This window comes from Phodopus roborovskii, unplaced genomic scaffold, assembly GCF_943737965.1.
Source record: "Phodopus roborovskii unplaced genomic scaffold, PHOROB, whole genome shotgun sequence".
Lineage (NCBI taxonomy): Eukaryota > Metazoa > Chordata > Mammalia > Rodentia > Cricetidae > Phodopus > Phodopus roborovskii.
Window position 1 is genome coordinate 284,933 of NW_026126407.1, and position 18,790 is coordinate 303,722.

General features: G+C 39.0%; 1 protein-coding gene across 1 annotated transcript in view; it reads left to right on the forward strand.

The window, feature by feature from the left end:
- The window catches only part of Cct6b (chaperonin containing TCP1 subunit 6B), a 34,716-nt gene that overhangs the window by 11,198 nt on the left and 4,728 nt on the right, over positions 1-18,790 (forward strand). The window contains exons 6-10 of the mRNA XM_051179776.1: positions 7,928-8,038; positions 8,621-8,780; positions 10,263-10,345; positions 11,341-11,437; positions 12,088-12,235. Of these exons, the coding sequence (XP_051035733.1) occupies positions 7,928-8,038; positions 8,621-8,780; positions 10,263-10,345; positions 11,341-11,437; positions 12,088-12,235 (599 nt within the window). The remainder of the gene's footprint in view (positions 1-7,927; positions 8,039-8,620; positions 8,781-10,262; positions 10,346-11,340; positions 11,438-12,087; positions 12,236-18,790) is intronic.

An 18,790-nucleotide genomic window follows, 5' to 3' on the forward strand; every position in this document is an offset into this window, starting at 1 on the left:
AAAAATGAAGTTTGTCTGTTGTTTTTTTTTTTTTTTTTTTTTGCATGGTTTCCTATGGCTATGTAGTTGGTCCCACTGGCAGACAGACTGGCTAAGGCTTGCTGGAAAATGCAATTCATTTAAAATATTTTCTAATTGCCATTTTCAACATGCATCTTCAAAATATATAGAAGAATTTAGTTATTGACTCTAGTTTAATTACATAATGGTAGAGGACATTTCACTACTTTGAAACTGGTTGGGATTTGCTTTAAGGGTTAAGTATAGAGTCAGTTATGTTTTTTTTTGTTTTGCTTTGTGTTGTTTTTTAAGGGGCAGGGTCTTACACTTACTGCCCAGGCTGGCCTTGAGCTCACAATAATCCTCTTGTCTCAGTCTCATGAGTCCTAGGATTATAGATGTCAGCTACCTTGCTTGACTTGAGAGAATTTATTTTTAATGCTTTATGTACTTGAAAAGAAGATATGCTGTAGTTGTGAGGTACAGTTTTATATCAAGGGATCAATTTTGTTAATGCTATTGTTCAGACCTTCAGTATCCATATTGATAGTCTGACTGTTATTTTGTCAATTACTGAGACTTGTTGATATCTTTGAATATTATAGCAATGTCATCATAGATTTATTTATATTCTCTTTTAGTTTGGACAGATTTAATATATGTTAAATGTATATTAAACAAATACATATATACATCCACACATATAACACACACACACACATATATATATACATATATATATGTATATATGATTTATTTTGAAACAAGGACTCTCTGTACCCTTAGCTGGCCTGGAACTCACTATGTAGTCCAGGCTGGCCTCAAATGCATAGAGATCAACCTGCTTCCTGAATGCTAGGATTAAAGGCCTATACCACCATGCCTAGCTATTTTATATATTTTGAGACTGCCTTGGCCTGGAGGTGTATATGAGCATAGAGCCCTTAACTAATATCTTCAAGGCTCTGAGTTCTATCCTCAGCAAAGAAAAACAAACAAACAAAATGTCTTCCTGGGTGCATACAGGATTTTGTTGTTGTTTCTGTTCTTTGACAAGGTCTTGCTAAGTACCCTAAACTAGCCTTTAACTTAGAACCCTCATGTCTAAGCCTACTAAGTGCTGAGATTACAGGTTTGTGATACCATGCCCAACTTTAGATGTGACCAGCTTTTAATATAGTATATGTTCCTCACACAATGAACTTTTTGTACCAATATAAAGAGGCCATCTTTTCTCTAATAATGTCTTTTTATTCCAGTATTGAGGATTGAACCAGTTTTACACATGCTGGGTATATACTCTACTACAGAGTTATAACTCCATTCCTCTTCTCTCTTATATTTTTTATTATGAGATAGGCTGTTACTAATTTATGAAGGCTGGCCTTGAATCACTCTGTAGCTAAAGTATGTCTTGATTTCTGATCCCCTGTCTCAGCCTCTCAAGTGTCTGGGATTATAGAACTGTTTAGAAATGTCTTAAAAGTACGATTCATTCCACATTGATACAGTGGTTATACCAGTTTTCTCTTTTTAAGGTTTTTTTTTTTTGAGGGGGTGTGGGTTTCAAGACAGGGTTTCTCTGTGTAGCCCTACCTGTCCTGAAACTCTGTAGACCAGGTTGACCTTGAACTCAGAGATCCTCCTGTCTCTGCCTCCCCAGTGCTGGGATTAAAGGCATGAGCCACCATTGCTCAACTATGAATATGTTTCATTTAAGGTTTTAAGAAAATTATATTTTATGAGTGTTTTGTTTGCATACATGTATGTGCAACATGTGCATCGCTGGGGCCTATGGTGTCAAATACTCTGGAACTGGAGTTAACAGGTTGTTGTTATCCACCATGTGGGTCCCGGGAACTGAACCCTGGTCTTCTGCAAGAGCAGTGCATGTTCTTAACCACTGAACTATCCATCTTTCCAGTTCCCACCAGATTTCTCTTAATTAGTATAAGCCTGTCATACTTTTTTTTTGTTTTGTTTTATTTTCAATCTTCTTGTCTTTATATTTTAGATTTTTTTTATAAGTGACATATTGGGACAAGTAGAAATTCTTAATCAGATAGTCTTTATATTTTAATTGAAATAATGAATCTATTACATTTAATATTGTTATGAGTATATTTGCTTTAAAATCTATCTTTTTACTTTCAATTTATTTTCCATTGTCCTATGTTTCTTTTAATCAACTTTTCATTTTATTGGTTTCATCATTACATTTTCTCCTCTACTAATTTTCAAATTTCACACTCCTACTATTTTCAATTAGTGGAAATTATATAATTATACTAACTTATAGAATCTAATCTTACTATCTTTTCTGGATAGTATCCCCATTTACTCCTTCCTGAACTATGACATTGTTACTTTTTTTTTTTTTTTTAATGACAGGGTTTCTCTGTGGCTTTGGAGGCTGTCCTGGAACTAGCTCTTGTAGACCAGGATGGCCTCGAACTCTCAGAGATCCACCTGCTTCTGCCTCTGGAGTGCTGGGATTAAAGTCATGTGCCTCCACTGCCTGGCTTTGTTACTGTTTTTTAAAATCCCACTTGATACTACTGCTATTTCATACTGTGTTTGCAAAGATTTATCTTCATAATTCCATCTTGCTTTGATGTTTATGGCTTTTTACATCTCAGCTTCCACTTGAGATTGCAGCTCTCTCCTACTTATTTGCTGGAGATATTTTCCAGGGTTCCCAGTGGATGTCTAATAGTACAGCTAGTGTTCAACCCTCTTTCTCCCTGGCTCCTCCCAGAATACTTGTCGCTCACACAGTCAGCCCCCTTTCTTCTTTTTCTCCTTTTTTTGCTCTGTGGAATTTCCTTAGTTAACATATCTTTGATGTGGCAGTGGGTCTCAGAGACCAGAGAGGAAATGAAGGAACCCCCTTCAGTCAAGGAGGCATTGTATTTTCCTCTGTTTACTCTTCATCCTATAGATTTCCTCTCCTCAAAGTTTGCTGGGGGCATACTGTCAAATGCTGATTTGCTTTCATTTTCACTTTTTGGTGTTTTTATTGTGCATAAAACTAGGCTTACAATTATAGATGTTCTGACTTACAGTCCTTCAGCTTTACTGTGGTGTGAAGGCGACACACATTCAGGAGACCCTGTACTTTGGATTTTACATTTTGGTTTCCCCGAAGCAATATATTGTATGATACTTTCTTGTAATTCTCAGCAGTGGGAGAGAGCCATATCTCACAGGTAGCCGTGAAATCACAAAACTTTACAGCTAATACTCTGCAACATACAGCATTGCTAAATGAAGATTTTAGGAAGGTTAGGTGGGTTAAATGCATTTGACATGATAGTTTCAATTTATGATGGATATTTTGGAATGTAACAATGTGATGGTTAATTTTGATGGTCAGTTGGTGGGATTTAGAACAGTCCAGGGCACAAACCTCTGGGTTTACCTGTAAGATTATTTCAAGAGATTTAACTGAGGAGAGAAAATCCATTCTATGTGTGGATGACATGAGCTGAGATCCTGGACTGAGTCCAGAATAGAGGTCAGGATGATAAACACATATTTGAGAAATGTGTATGACTGTATAGATGTCATACATATATGACATTTGTAGGCATGGGTTTTAAAGATACCAGAAAGCAGCTAGGTGGTGGTGGCAAATGCTTTTAATCCTAGCACTTGAGAGGCAGAGGAGGGTGAATCTCTCTCTGAGTTTGAACCAGCCTGATCTACAAAAATAGGTACCAGAAAGGGGGCTGTAGAGATGGCTCAATGGTTAAGAGCACTGGCTACTCTTCCAGGAGACCTGGGTTCAAGTCTCAGCATCCACTTTGAAGCTTACAACTGTTTGTTTTTAACTCTAGTTTTAGATCTAACATCCTCTTCTGGTTTCTGCTGTTATTGCATGTACATGGTTTACAGACACACATGCGGGCACAAATCCATACACATTAAAAACAAAAAACCACAACCCCCCCAAAGATACCCATAGAACTGGAAGTGGTGATCCACCAAATTCAAATCCTCCTCCCCAGCCATGATGTGAAGTTTATGACTTGATCAGAGATGCAAAGGAAAAGATTAGTTCCTTTTCCTTTGCACTAGTTCACATCCAGAATAACAGTGATCAGGCTCTGAGACACGGGATCATTCCCAGATGAGAATCTATGGTGACTGAATGACTTACAAAGTCCTTCTGAGATCGTTAAGTGATTACTTCCATCAGTATTGAGCGGGGAGTGGAGGCTGAAGTTACTATTGCAGCTGCCTATGTCAACTATTTTAATATATTGACTTACTCAGTTAAAACAAACCCTGAACTTTGGAAACTTCAATGTTTAGAATTTGAGGACAGATTAAAAATTCACTAATGGAGAATGGGAATGGGTGAGCATGGGGATGGGGAGTCAAAGGAGTGTTGTCTCATTACCCAAGCAGAAAGGGGTGTTAAGTATAGTGTTGGGAACTGAAAATTGATCATTATATTGATTCAGTAAAGAGGCAGAGATGGGTGTCAGACTGAAGGGAAGCTCAGGAGAGAATGGTGAGGGAAGAGGTGTACTGTGGTTGGATCTGATGCCAACATTAGAATCACCGGAGCAGGGAGCCCCTCCTAAAGAGCTGTCCTGATTGTCTTGACTGATGTGGGAAGCCTCACCCTGACTGTGGGTACCTTCCTTCCATAGCAATGCAGATGAAAGGGTTTGTCAGGAGGAAGATCATCCAGCCTTTTGCCTGGCCTCCCTCTCCCCCAGACTCAATTTGCCCTGCTGTTGCAGCTGCTGATTCTTTGTCAATATCAGAAATTGTTTTTCCATGCTTTCATCCTGGACTGGGGCCAGGGACTTCCTAGGACCTTTTGAGCTTCCGGTACCAGATTGGGACTGCTGAGGTTCCCACTATCGTTCCCTTCCCTTCAGTGAGAGACAGCCATTGTGGGGCCACTCTGACTACTGAGGCACCCAGTTGTTCAGTCTTCCCTTCCTTCCTTCCTTCCTTCCTTCCTTCCTTCCTTCCTTCCTTCCTTCCTTCCTTCCTTCCTTCCTTCCTTTTCTCTCTCTCCCCCTCCCTCTCTCCTCCCACTCCCCCCTTCTGCCTTTCTTTTTGGTTTTCCCAGACAGGGTTTCTTTGTGTAGCCCTGGCAGTCCTGGTTCACTTTGTAGACCAGGTGGCCTCAAATTCAAAGAGGTCCACCTGCCTCTGCCTCCTGAGTGCTGGGATTAAAGGAGTGCGGCACTCATAGAGGCACCTAGTCTTAAGGACCAAGAACTGCCTGGTTCCCAGCTCTCAGTTACGATTCTGCTGTTGTTCCTATTTTAATGCTGACTTCATAAATTCTTTAAATAATATATTCATCCCATTGGTTCAGTTTCTCTAGAGAACTCTTATTAATACAAGGTAGAATTGCAAATGTAGACAATTCAGAGTGCAGCTGTAAACAAGAGCAGTTAAATAGGGACAGTGTTCTGTGCTGGAAGGGAATTTGGGAATGGAGTGAGAATTCTTTGTTTTTAAGAATTAGAGACTGGTGGTGACTTGTTTCTTCTTCTATTTCTTAAAGCAGCAAATTCATTTTTCTGAGGATGAAGAGAGTAAGCATGAAGGATAAAGAATATTGAATCTATAGGGTCCCCCCCCAATAGTATTTATCTTCATTTCAGACTTAGAGTATCTAGTCAGATTAAAAACTTAAAAACTCCTTTACATCTATATTTTAAAAATGTCCTCCCTCCATCCTCCCTCTCTCCCCCCTCCCTCCCTTTCTTTCTCCCTTCCTCCCTTATTTCAACAAGATTTTGCTCTTTAGCTCAGGCTGGCCTGGAACTCACTGTGTAGGCTAGGCTTACTTCAAACTTGTGGCAATCCTCTTGTTTATGCCTCCCAAATACTGCGGTTATAGGTGTGTGCTACTATGCCTGCCTAAAAATGTATTTCTTTAGTAAATAGCAAATGTTGAGTATAGACAAGTCTAAAGGGCCTGGGAGTATAGCTCAATGATAGAGTACTAGCCTAAAATGTACAAGACTTTGGTTCAATTTCTAGTACCATACATACTTAAAAAAAGATTCTTTCAGGCCAAGGAGAGGGCTCAGCAGGTAAAGTGTTAGCTGATGACCTGTGTTTGATCCCTGGAATCCATGTAAAAAGCTGAATGCATGGACTAGCTAGCCCGGAATAAGTTGCTCAGTGGCAGAAGCAACAGGAGAGACCATGCATCGTCAAGGTGGAAGGTGAGAACTGACTCCACAAAGTTGTCTTCTGACTTCCACATGCATGCTGTGACACATACATGCCCACACTCACAGACCAATGAATAATTCTTTTGAAAATTTCAAAGAGATCTAGGCATTGATGGTGCACGCCTTTAATCCCAGCACTGGAGAGACAGAGGCAGGCAGATCTCTGTGAGTTTGAGGTCAGGTTGGTCTACAAAGCTACACAGAGAAACCCTGACTCAAAAAAATAAAAAAAAAATTTAAATTTATTTATATTTTATATACGAGTGATCTGCATGTATACCTGCATGCCAGAAGAGGGTATCAGGTTCTATTTTAGATGGTTGTGTGTTATGAGTTTGTTTTCCCGCCAGCCCCAAATCACACAAAGAGATGCTATGTTAGATATAATGCTGTTGGCCTGTTACTAGCATTTCTTATTAGCTAACTCTATCTTACATATTAACCCATTTCTATCAAAGTATTTCCATGTGGTCTTATCTTACCGGAGAGAGGGCCAGAGATTCTGTACTCTTGGTCCTACATCTTGAATATCTCCTCTATCTCTTCTGACTTCTCTTTGTTTCCTAGTCCCATCTATCTTGCTTTCCTATCAGCCAACAGTGCTTTATTCATTAACCAATAAGAGGAACATATTTACAGAATGACATCTCCCAACAGTTGTGAGCCACCATGTGGTTGTGGGGAATTGAACTCAGGACCTCTGGAAGAGCAGCCAGTGCTCTTAACCACTGAGCCATCTCTGCAGCCCAAGTGACTTTTGTAAAGTTATAAAAAAATTTACTCTTGAAAAATATATTTGGAAAACTTAAAAAAGTTTCATAGTTTCTATTCTTACCATTCAAGTCTAATTATATCTTAAGGGTCATCTATCTGCCAGTCTGTCTGTCTATCTCTCTATCTAGTTAGGTTTTTAGATTTGTTTTATGTTTATTGGTGTTTTGCTTGCAGGTATGTGTGTATATCTAGTATGTATGTATGTAGGCATATCTAATGCCCTCAAAAGCCAGATGAGGGCATCAGATCCCTTGGTTGTAAGGTGCCACATGAACGCTGGGAGCCAAAAGGTCCCCTGCAAAGTGCAGCAAGTGTTTTAACTGCTGAGCCATTTCTCCAGCTCTTTTATATATTTATTTTTATGGTTCTGGGGATCAAAGAATATAGAATCTCAAACATGTCAGACATACACTCTACCAACCAATCTACATTCCCTTTTAATTGTCAACATTTAAAAAAAATAATAGTTGCAATTAATGTTTTACTTACATTATACACTGGGTTATTCTGTACTTATTGACTATCCTTGTAAATATTTCATGTTACTAGATAGTTTTCATAAACATTGAATTGCTGAGCCATTATTTGCTGAACAATATCCTATTGTGTTGGACATTTAGATTAACAATTTTAGTTACTCTATGTAATTATTCTGAACAAATGACCCTAAGAAATTCATTGTGTACCTATCTTTTATGATTTGATCAGCTATTCCTATTTTGAGCTGTATAACTTAGAGAATAATTCTAGACTGGCTTTTCATTTTGACTTACAGTCACACTGTTAAAACAGATTCTTTTCCTAATTCTACTAATTATATGTTAGGTTTGAAGTTACACAAGGAAACAATGTGTGTCCTGGCTGTTCCAAGCTTTGAATAGCTTTTGAAATTCTAATTTTAGTATGTGTATTCCATGAAACATTATGTATTTTAATAGGTTGATTCGAGGATTGGTTTTGGACCATGGTGCCCGTCATCCAAGCATGAAGAAGCAAGTGCAAGATGCGTTTATCCTCATTTGCAATGTATCACTAGAATATGAAAAAACGTGCGTGTCAGTTTGTCTTTATAACACTGAAATCCTCTTAACATTCCTTTTTCTTTTTTGTAAATTTATTTTTACTTTAATTAAGTGTATGTATCTGTGTGTGGGTATGTGCATGTGAGTAAAAGTACCCCAGGAGGCCAGAAGAGGGCATCTATTCCCTGGAGCTGATGTTATAGGCAATGGTGAGCCACCTAACATGGGTGCCAGGAATTGAACTCAGGTCCCCTTAGCCTGCGCCATCTCTCCAATCCCAATTTTTAAATTCCCCTTTCACCCACTTCTGCCTGTCTGTCTAAGAGTTTCACTCTTTAGTTCAGGATGGTCTCTAACATGCAGTGCTCCTGTCTCCGTGCCCTGAGTTTTGGGATAGCAAGTATGAGCCTCCGTGCCCAGCTCTTTTTTCTCTGAAGATGTCATGCAGTCTTTTTCTCTTCTACCCCCACCTTATTAGCTTTTTACCATTTGTTTGTTTTTGTTTTCTTCATAAAGGGAATTCCATTGCTCCAGGTGACTTCAGACTTACAAACCTCTTGCTTTAGCCTCCATACCTGGTTTACTAACTTGTTCTTATTAATTCTTTAGAGAAGTGAGCTCTGGTTTCTTTTATAAGACTGTAGAAGAGAAAGAGAAATTGGTAAAAGCTGAAAGAAAATTTATTGAAGATAGAGTGCAGAAAATAATAGACCTAAAACAGAAAGTTTGTGCTGAGTCCAATAAAGGATTTGTTGTCATTAATCAAAAGGTGAGAAAGAAGTTTTCAGCTTAAGTGTTTGTCATTATTTTACAGCATTTCTCAAAGTGTGGCCTTTTGACCCTAGAGGATCCCTATGACATTTTCAGGGAGCTTGGGGAGGAAACTCTTTTCATAATAATGATGCCTTTTCTACTGTGTGGACAATTGTAAGGAAGAGTAAAGCTGCTGGCTTCTTCCTGCGCATCAGGAGAACAGCACCAAACTGTGCTCACCATCACACTCTACTACCAAATGGCCAGGGGAAAAGGCACTTCCTTCCAGAGTGTCCTGATGATGGGTCTGGAAAGATGACTCAGCAGTGAAGAGCATGTCATGCTCTCGTGGATCTGAGTTCAGCTCTCAGCACCCACATGGTCAGGTGGCTCACAACTACCTGGGACTGGAGCTCCGGGGGATCTCATGACTTCGGGCCTCCACACACCCACACTCAGGGGCACATACCCACATACAAGCATACCATACACACAATACACAATTGTTCTGTTTTATTTTTTTTTTTAAGAAAAGAATGTCTTTAAATGTTAACTATATTGGTTTTTATTAAATATCGATCTTTAATTATTCATCTTTTTATAATTTTGTGTGATAAAATATGAAATATGCACAGAGCACTTCTTTGTAGCAAAACATGATGGTTGTTTTGAAGAAAGCCTATTTGTAATTGGATTTTGTGTTAAGCTAGCTACTTTTTCATGGAAGGCCATTTTTAGTTGAAAGAAAGTCCAACAGATTGACTATGGTTGTCTAGATTTGGATGTTCAGTGAATTTTTCTCCTGAAAAATAAATGCAACAATCACCACTACTCCAAGGAAGATACCTTACAGAGTGGGCTGCCAGCAGCAACACTTGAGCCCAACTCAATGATCCAGTACTTTCTAAATGACTAAAATCACACGGTTTTACAAAAGTCATGCATGAATAAATAACCCACTTAATTGTAAGATTAATGATTTTTAAAACTCTTTAAAATGTTTTCCTTTTTTTTTTTTAAACTTATGTTTAGGAGTGTGTGTCTGAAATTGGAGTTGCAGGCTATTGTGAGCCACATCACATGGGTGCTAGGAACTGATCTGAGGACTTGTGAAAGAGCAGCCTTAACCACTGACCCTTCTCACTGGTGCCTATTTTAATAATTTGATGCAGATACAACTTACTGTATAGCTTAGGCTGACAAGGAACTTGCTCTGTGGTTTGTATTGGCTTGGAGCTTTAGATTTTCCTTGGTCCAGCCTCCTGAGTACTGGGATTACAGGCATGTGCCATCCTTCCCAGCCTTGATTCTTCTTGATTTTTAAGAATGTAAAGTGGTGCTGAGACAAAAAAAAAAAAAAAAAAAAAAAAAAAAAAGCTTGAGAAATACTGGCTTACATTTTTCTAAGGTTTAGAGTAGAGCTCAGTGGTAGAACACTTCTCTAGTGTGGAACAAAAAAACACTTGCCTACTTACCTTTTGTGTTAACTTGATTACAGGGCATTGATCCATTTTCCTTAGAAATGCTTGCAAAATATGACATTGTAGCTCTTCGAAGGGCAAAAAGAAGAAATCTCGAAAGGTAAGTGCAAAATATGTTTGTAGTGCTAGGAATTGAATCCAAAGCTTTCTAAGTTTTCCTTTTTCTTTTAAATAATTTTTGAGTGTGGTAGTGCATGCCTTTAATTCCAGCATTGGGGAGGCAGAGGAAGGAGGGGGATCTCTGAGTTTGAGGACAGCCAGGGCTATACTGAGAAACCCTCGGAAAAACCAAACAACAGCACACAAGATTTTGGGCCAGGAAGATGGCTCAGTGTGTACAGTACCTGCTGTGCAGACATGAGAACTTGAGTTCTGCTTCCCAGAACCCATATGAAGGCCAGGAACAGCAGCATTATATGCCTGCGCCCCCAGCTCTAGGGGCTTATTGTCAGCTAGTCTAGCTGACACTTCCAGCTTCATGTTCAGTGAGAGACTGCCTCAAAAAAAAAAAAAACCCAAAATAAAACAAAAAAAAAAAAACAAAAAACAAACAAAAAAACCACACACACACAAAACAAAAACAAAACAAAAACAAACATCTGAGAACTGAAGAAAGACAACCTGATGTCACCCTCTGCCTACCCCCACTTACATGGGTGAGTGCTCCCTCAGGTACATGGGCACACATATATTCCCTTCCCCATACAAAATAGATAATACTGTATGATCTCACTTATATGTGGAATATGTAGGTTAGGAAATGGCAGTTAAGGGAGTCTGGAGTGCTAGGGAAGATGAAGAGTTTGGGAGCTGTTGATCAAAGTATATACACTTTCTATCATAGGGGAGAGATATATTTAAGGATTTATCATTCAGCTGGTGATTGTAGTTAATAAGTATATGCTTGTTTGTGAAAGGGTTTCAGATATAGTCTAGGCTAGGCTGGCCTTGTACTTACAGGAATCCACATGCTTCTGCTTTCTCAGTGCTCAGATTAAAGTGAGATCATGCCCCCCCCCAAAAAAAAAAAGAAAAGAGAAATTAGCCTTTGTAATTTCCGTAACCAAAGTGAAGGTGACATACATGTGATTTCAGGCTTACCCTTGCTTGTGGAGGAATAGCTGTAAACTCATTTGAAGACCTTAATGAAGATTGCTTGGGGCATGCTGGCCTTGTATTTGAATATTCATTAGTGAGTATTTCTTTATTTTTATTTTTTAGACAAGGTTTCTCTGTGCATAGTCCTGGCTCTCCTGGAACTCACTCTGTAGACCAGGCTGGCCTCAGACTCAGAGATCTGCCTGCCTCTGCTCCCGAGTGCTGGGTTAAAAGTGTGTGCCACCACCAGTTCATTAGTATTTCTGTGAATAGCAGTTATAACATGATTCCTAAGTCATTTTTGGCATTTTATACCTTTTAATTCATATTTTATTTACATTTTGATGTCTTCCAGGACAGAATTTACAATTTATTAACCTAAGTGTCAAAAATTTTGCTATGTAGTCCTAGCTGGTCTTGAACTGTCTTCCTAACCCAACCTTCCCAAATGGTGGGAAGGGTTAAACAACTTTAAAAATACATCTTTATTTAGTTATGTTTGATAAGAAAAATTTACATGAAGACTTGATTATAATAGAAAATAGATTTGAATTTCATGATGACATTATTTATATGTAAAAATATGTGTCAAATGTTATACTTGGTGTGTGTATGTGTATGTGTGTGCGTTTTACTTAGGATCCAAGTCAGAATCTCATGCATGCTGGGCAAAGTGCTCTAGCACCTGTACCCCTCAGCTATATCCTAAGCCTTACAGCTATATCTTCTCTTGTTCCCTGTTAGGGTGAGGAAAAGTTCACTTTTATTGAGGACTGTGTGAATCCTCTCTCTGTCACCTTGTTGGTCAAAGGACCAAACAAGCATACTCTCATACAGATCAAGGACGCTTTAAGAGATGGACTTCGTGCGGTCAAAAATGCCATTGAAGATGGTAAGCAAGCTGTTTGTGGTGGATATGAGCCTCATGTTTTTTACGTAGTAATAAATCTGTCATTTAAGAAAAGCAGCACTCGAGAAAAAGACACATAAGACAGTGTTCAAGCAGAAGGGGTTTTTATTAGGGAAAGGGATCATAAAAAGGGAAAGGGGAGGGGAGACGGGCGTCTGGGGAAAGGAGAAGCAGGAGAGAGAGGAGAGGAACAGACAGTGAGAGGGAGATAGAGGAGGAGGATGGGAGGTGGGCAGGGTCCCTTTTAAAAGTGAACACAGTGAATATGCACAGGTGGTGCTCTTAGTGGCTGCAGCTGAGGGTGTATCCTGTCAAAACCCCAAGGACAGGCCAGTACAGATGCCTGAATACTGACAGTATGTATAGTATTTTAAGGTACAAATATTAATTCTTTCATTTCACTTTAGACAGTTTTCTAATTTTCCTTTGGGATAGCTGTTAAGAATAAAGATAAGGTATGTTGCCTTACTAATTAGCCCTTCTCTCAGAGATGAAAACCACTTAACTTAATACTATACTGTTACTTTTTATATTTAGGAATTTATTTTGCAAACCACAAGAGAGTTTTTATAGCTTGGAACTTATTCCTTTATTTAAGGTGTAGTGCAATTTTAAGAAAGGTTAGAAAGGGATGGTAACATTTTAAATTTATTGATAATTTAGAACTAGCTTGTATCTAAAAGGAGTTAAGGGAGGCAATTCAATAAAAGTACCCATTTAAAATAGAATAATAGACATATGGAAAGATGTTTAAAACTCAGTCATGAAGAAGTGGAAATCAAAAGCACAAGGAGATGTCATTTTACATCCTCTAGGATGGTTGTAATATAAAAGCTGAGTAACAATTAAGTATCCTTCTTTAGCAAAGACATAAAGAAACTGGAACCCTGATGAGAACTGTTGGGTGACAGGTGTTCTTGGCTGGACCATATAGTAGTTCTGTCTTTTAAGTTTTTTGATGAATCTCAATACTGATTTCTGTAGTGGCTGTACTAGTATTACCAGAGTGCAAGGATTCATCCCCCTACAACTTCAGTGAGATTTGTTGTTACTTGATGATGTCCATTCTGACTGGAGTGAGGAGGAATGTTGATGTAGTTTGAATTTGCATTACAGTAATGAATAAGGATGGTGAATATGCTCATGTACTTATTGGCCATTTGGACTTACTTGGAAATGGTGTATTTATCTCTTTAGTGATTGAATTGTTTATTGGTTTGGAGCCCTTTACATGTTTTGGATATTAATTCCACAGAGGAATAACTTGGAAAGTCGTCCTCCCATTCTTAGCATTCTTTACCATCTTGTATGCTGTGCGGAAGCTTTTTAATTTCGTGCAGTGATATTTATCAGCCCTCGATATTTGGTTGGGCTTTGAGGAACATATTCAGAAAGGTTTGCCTTTGTCTGTACCGTTTATTTATTTATTTGTTTACTTATTTATTTTTGAGATAGAGTTTCTCTACATAGCCAGGATGGACTTGAAATCACAGAGCTCTACCTGCTTCTGCCTCCAGAAATTATAGGAATATAGACATGAACCTGTATGCCTGACATAATGCCTGTATGTTGAAGAATGTTCCCCCCCCCCGGTAGTTTCAAAGTTTGAATTCTATATGTTGACGTTTTTGATCTATTTTGAATTAATCTATGTACATGGTGAGTGATGAGATCTAGTTTTAGTTTTCTACATATGGATATCTAGTTTTCCCAGAATAATTTGTTAAAGAAGCTGTCCTCTATCTATCTATCTATCTATCTATCTATCTATCTATCTATCTATCTATCTATCTATCTATCAATCTATCTTTGTTAAAAAGCCAGTGGCAGCCAGATGTGTTGGCACACACCTTTAATCTGAGCACTCTGGAGGCAGAGGCAGGTGGATCTCTCTGAGTTCAAGACCAACCTGATCTACAGCTCGAGTTCCAGGACATCTAGTACTGTTACATAGAGAAACCCTGTCTCAAAAAACAAATAAAGAAAAACAACAACAACAAAAAGCCAGTGGCCATACCAATTACAGGATCTTCTGTTCCATTCAGTTAGCCCACATGTCAGGTTTTGTGGCTAGTCAAAAAAAAAAAATCCACTTATCTAAGTTGGGACCACCAAACTTTTGCTTGAACATGAAGTATGATTTGCTTCATGTTTTTAGTAAGTAGGTTTTTATTGTAATTCAGTCATACCCCCTTGCATGTATTGACTGTAGCTGTTTTGTGCTGTAGTAGTGGGATGAGATAATCGTAAAGGGAGTGGTAGAACCCACAGAACCTAAATTGTTAGCTGGCTTAGATAGTTTTTTCAGTACTTGGGATATGAACATTCTAGCAAGCCCCTAGATAAGTAAAAAATCATATTTGTGTGTGTGTGTGTGTGTGTGTGTGTGTGTGTGTGTGTGTGTGTGTGTGCGTGCGCGCGCACACATGTGAGCATGTGCTTATGCTGTGGTGCATGTATAGAGGCCGAAGTATAACTTTCAGATGTTGGTTCTCTCCTTCCACTTGGGTTCTGGGGATCAAAAGTCAGTCTTGCATGATTGGTGCTTTTACTCCCAGAGTCATCCTTCTGTCCTGATCTAAGTTGTCAACTTTAATGATATAAACTTGTTTATAACATTCCTTCTTCTTTCTCCTTCCTTCCTTTTTTATTTTATTTTAATTTTTTTTGAGACAAGGGTGCACTGTAATCCAGGCTGGCCTGGAACTCAAAGTGCAGCCCAGTCTGGCCTTGAAGTCATACTAATGCCCTCATCTGAGCTTCCTTAGTGTAGGGCTACAGGTGTGAGCTCTGTCTGTGGTTTCTTATTTCCCAGTTTTCCACTCTGATCTCTCCTATTTCCATTCCTCCACTTACACTGGGTGTTGTTTGCCCTGCTCTAGTTTCTTAAGGAGGAAGCTCAGCTAGCTGGTTAAGGACTTGGTTCTTTTCTAATGTAGGCAGTTCTATAAATTTCTCTTCCGCAGCATCCCACAACTTTATGTTATTCTTTCATGAGGGAAGCTCTCAGAGGTACTGTACCATCTTTCTTAAGATGGATTGGGTGGGAGGTACATGGGTACATGTGTTTATTTGCATATTTAGTTTTATACCTCTCACATACAGATATTATCTTGATTGTATCCTTTCTGAGGAAGAAGCTTTTCAAAATGTGATGAGGTATAAGAATATACCTAACTTATAGATGGATATCTCCTTCAGCACTTAACATTATGAAATGAATCAGAGAAGGTAGATGGTAATAAAAATGCTGAGCTGTGAAGTAATTGATTTTGTATTGTTTTGCTATAATTATAGGTAATTCCAAAGCAGGTTTGTTGATTTAAACAAGTCCAGAGCCTTATAACACTATACAAGCAGGCCTGGGGTTTTTTGTTGAGTGGTAAAGTCTGGACCTATCATGAGCAAGGCCCAGTTTAGTCTCCAGCACCACAATACAGCTACCCAAGCTATGTGAGCAGTTGTGAAACTCTTATCCAGGTGTGAGAATTGATGTACTTTAACACCAAGCCCTTGGCATAGAATAAAAAGACACTTAACTTTTTCCTTGGGTAGCAGTTTAGATTCTGCTTCAATATAGAAAGCAAACACTTCATTGGGTCTCAAGAATTCCATACCAAACTCTTTGGCCTCATTACTTGCCCTAAAACCTGTCCCCTTCATTTTAATATATTTTCACATCCACTGAACTCTGGGAAAGGTCCTAAAAGTCATACTTTCAAATTGACTTTTAAGTAAAAAGAAACAAACATAATTTTGCATGGTTTTAATTCCTTTAAAAAAACTATTCAGGACTAGTTTCTAGATGCATGTAACAGTATAATTACTCTCCAAAGCATAACGAAAACATAATACACTGTCAGTAAGTCATTGTTCCCACTAATGACATTCACATGCTGAGATTAGATAGGGTCAGGTACAGTCCAGGTGGCATGGCTCTATGCATTACTTCCATTAAATGGCACATTGTGGATATCACTATTGAACTGTTGTGAAACAGGAACAGTGAGCCAGAACTGTTGCATCTTGCATTGGCTCCAGAAAACACTGGAGAGTTCCTTTTTAATTAAAAAGTGTATTATGTATATTCACTGTACATGGCATTATGTTACATAAGGGCATCTCACACAACTATATAATATATATTGAACATGCTTCCCTCCTTCTCGCTTCTTGCCTCCCCCTTCCCATTAGTCCTCTTTATTCCCCTAGCCAATGTCACTTACACTTTTATGTTACATGTGGGACAGGATGAAAGTCGGGGAAAATTATATGGGCATGGGAAGAGAAAGGAGCCTCTTCCTCTTTTCTGCTTGAAGCTTCTCACCAGCTGAGAGCTGAGATAGTTAACATTCTCCGTGAAGGTTACCTACATAGAGACGATTTTCCTTTTATATAGTGGTAATTCAAATAAGAATGTTTAAATAGCAATGGACTATGCCTGAGGCCTAAGTGTAAGTGACCTTTTTCCATTCTCATCTGTAAACCTGCAATTTTCTAGAACTCTTATAAGATTCTCCACTTACAATAAAAGACATGTCTTAACCCCCTTGTGCAACCCTTATGGCTCAGGGTTTCAACTTCATTAGATTTTAATCCCATCCAGGGCACCCTTGGAGCTACCCTATAATCTCACTATCATAAAGAGTGGGACTGGACTGGCAAGCTTGCTCAGTAATAAAGACAGTGGCTGCCAAGCCTGACAACATGAGTTCAATCTGGGAATCCTCATGGTGAGAGGAGAGGACTGACTTCCTAACATTGTCCTCTGACCTCCAGGGAACACTGGGATGCAAGCCTCTCCCCTCCCCACAATAAGTAAATGTAATAAAGATAAAGAAGGAAAAGGCTTTTTCTTGTTTCATTTTGTTTTCGAGTCAGGGTTTCTCTGTGTAGCTTTGTAGACCAGCCTGACCTCAAACTCACAGAGATCTGCCTGCCTCTGTCTCTCCAGTGCTGGGATTAAAGGCGTGCACCATCAATGCCTAGATCTCTTTGAAATTTTCAAAAGAATTATTCATTGGTCTGTGAGTGTGGGCATGTATGTGTCACAGCATGCATGTGGAAGTCAGAAGACAACTTTGTGGAGTCAGTTCTCACCTTCCACCTTGACGATGCATGGTCTCTCCTGTTGCTTCTGCCACTGAGCAACTTATTCCGGGCTAGCTAGTCCATGCATTCAGCTTTTTACATGGATTCCAGGGATCAAACACAGGTCATCAGCTAACACTTTACCTGCTGAGCCCTCTCCTTGGCCTAAAAGAATCTTTTTTGGGTATGCATGGTGCTAGGGATTGAACCAAGGTCTTGTACTGAATCCAAATATTTCCCTGTTTATGATTCATTTCGATGACCTGTCTATTGATGAGAGTGTGGTACTGAGGTCACTCAGTATTCTTGTATTGGTTATCTGGGTCTTGACCTCTAGTAGTGTTGGGTGCACTCATGTCCAGTGTATATATGTTCATAACAGCAGTATTGTCTTATTAGAGTGCTCCTTTAGTCAGAATGGAATGACTTTCTTTATCTTTTTTGACTAATTTTGATTTGGAGTTTACTTTGTCAAATATGAGAATTCTGTTATAAATCCAGCCTTTTAAATTTTTTCTGTTTATTTTATTTATTTTACACCCTGACCACAGTTTCCTTTCTCTTCTCCTCCCAGTTCCTCCCCTGTGCCTCCCTGTATCCACTCCTCCTTCCATTTCTATTCAGAAAAGGGCAGGCCTTTCCATGGACGTCAATAAATCCTAGCATATCGAGTTGTAGTAAGACTAAGCACTCGCCTTATATTAAGGCTGGGCAAGGCAACCCAGTATGAGGTATAGGATCCCAAAGGCCAGCAAAATAGTCAGAGACAACCCCTGCTTTCACTTTGGGAGTCCCATAAGAAGACTAAGCTACACAATTGTCAGGTATATGTGGAATGCCTAGGTCAGTCCCATGCAGGCTCTCTGGTTGTCAGTTCAGTCTCTGAGAGCCCCTATGAGCCCAGTTGTAAATCCAGCCTTTTAGTCTGTCTTCTCTGTGGGGGAGTTGAGACCATTGGTGTTTGGAGTCATTATTGACTCCAATAATGTGTGTGCATTGGTCCCTGTTCACTTGTTGATCTTGTGGCGATTGTGAGTCCTGTTTTTCATTTGCTCCACTTCCCTTCTAGTGTCACCTGCGCTCCTGTAGTCTCGTAGTGTGCCTTTTTTTCCCCAGACCTCAGGGTTCCTTTGAATATTAGTGTCCATGAACTCCTGGCCCACTCATGGAAAGTTTTTCTTTGCCCTTCAATTATGAGAGATAGTTTTGCAGACAGAGTAGTCTGGATTAGCAGTTATTGGCTACCAAAGGTTGGACTGCGTCATTCTAAGGCCTTGTACCCAGCAACTTGCTTCTATAAATCATAAATAACAACTTTTGAATGTAGTCATATAGCTATAAGATACAAGTAAAAGAAATGTCTACCTAAAAAAAAAAGATTTATTTTTATTTGTGTGTCTCTATGTGAGTTTATGTATATTATGCTAATGTAGGTTAATGCAAGAC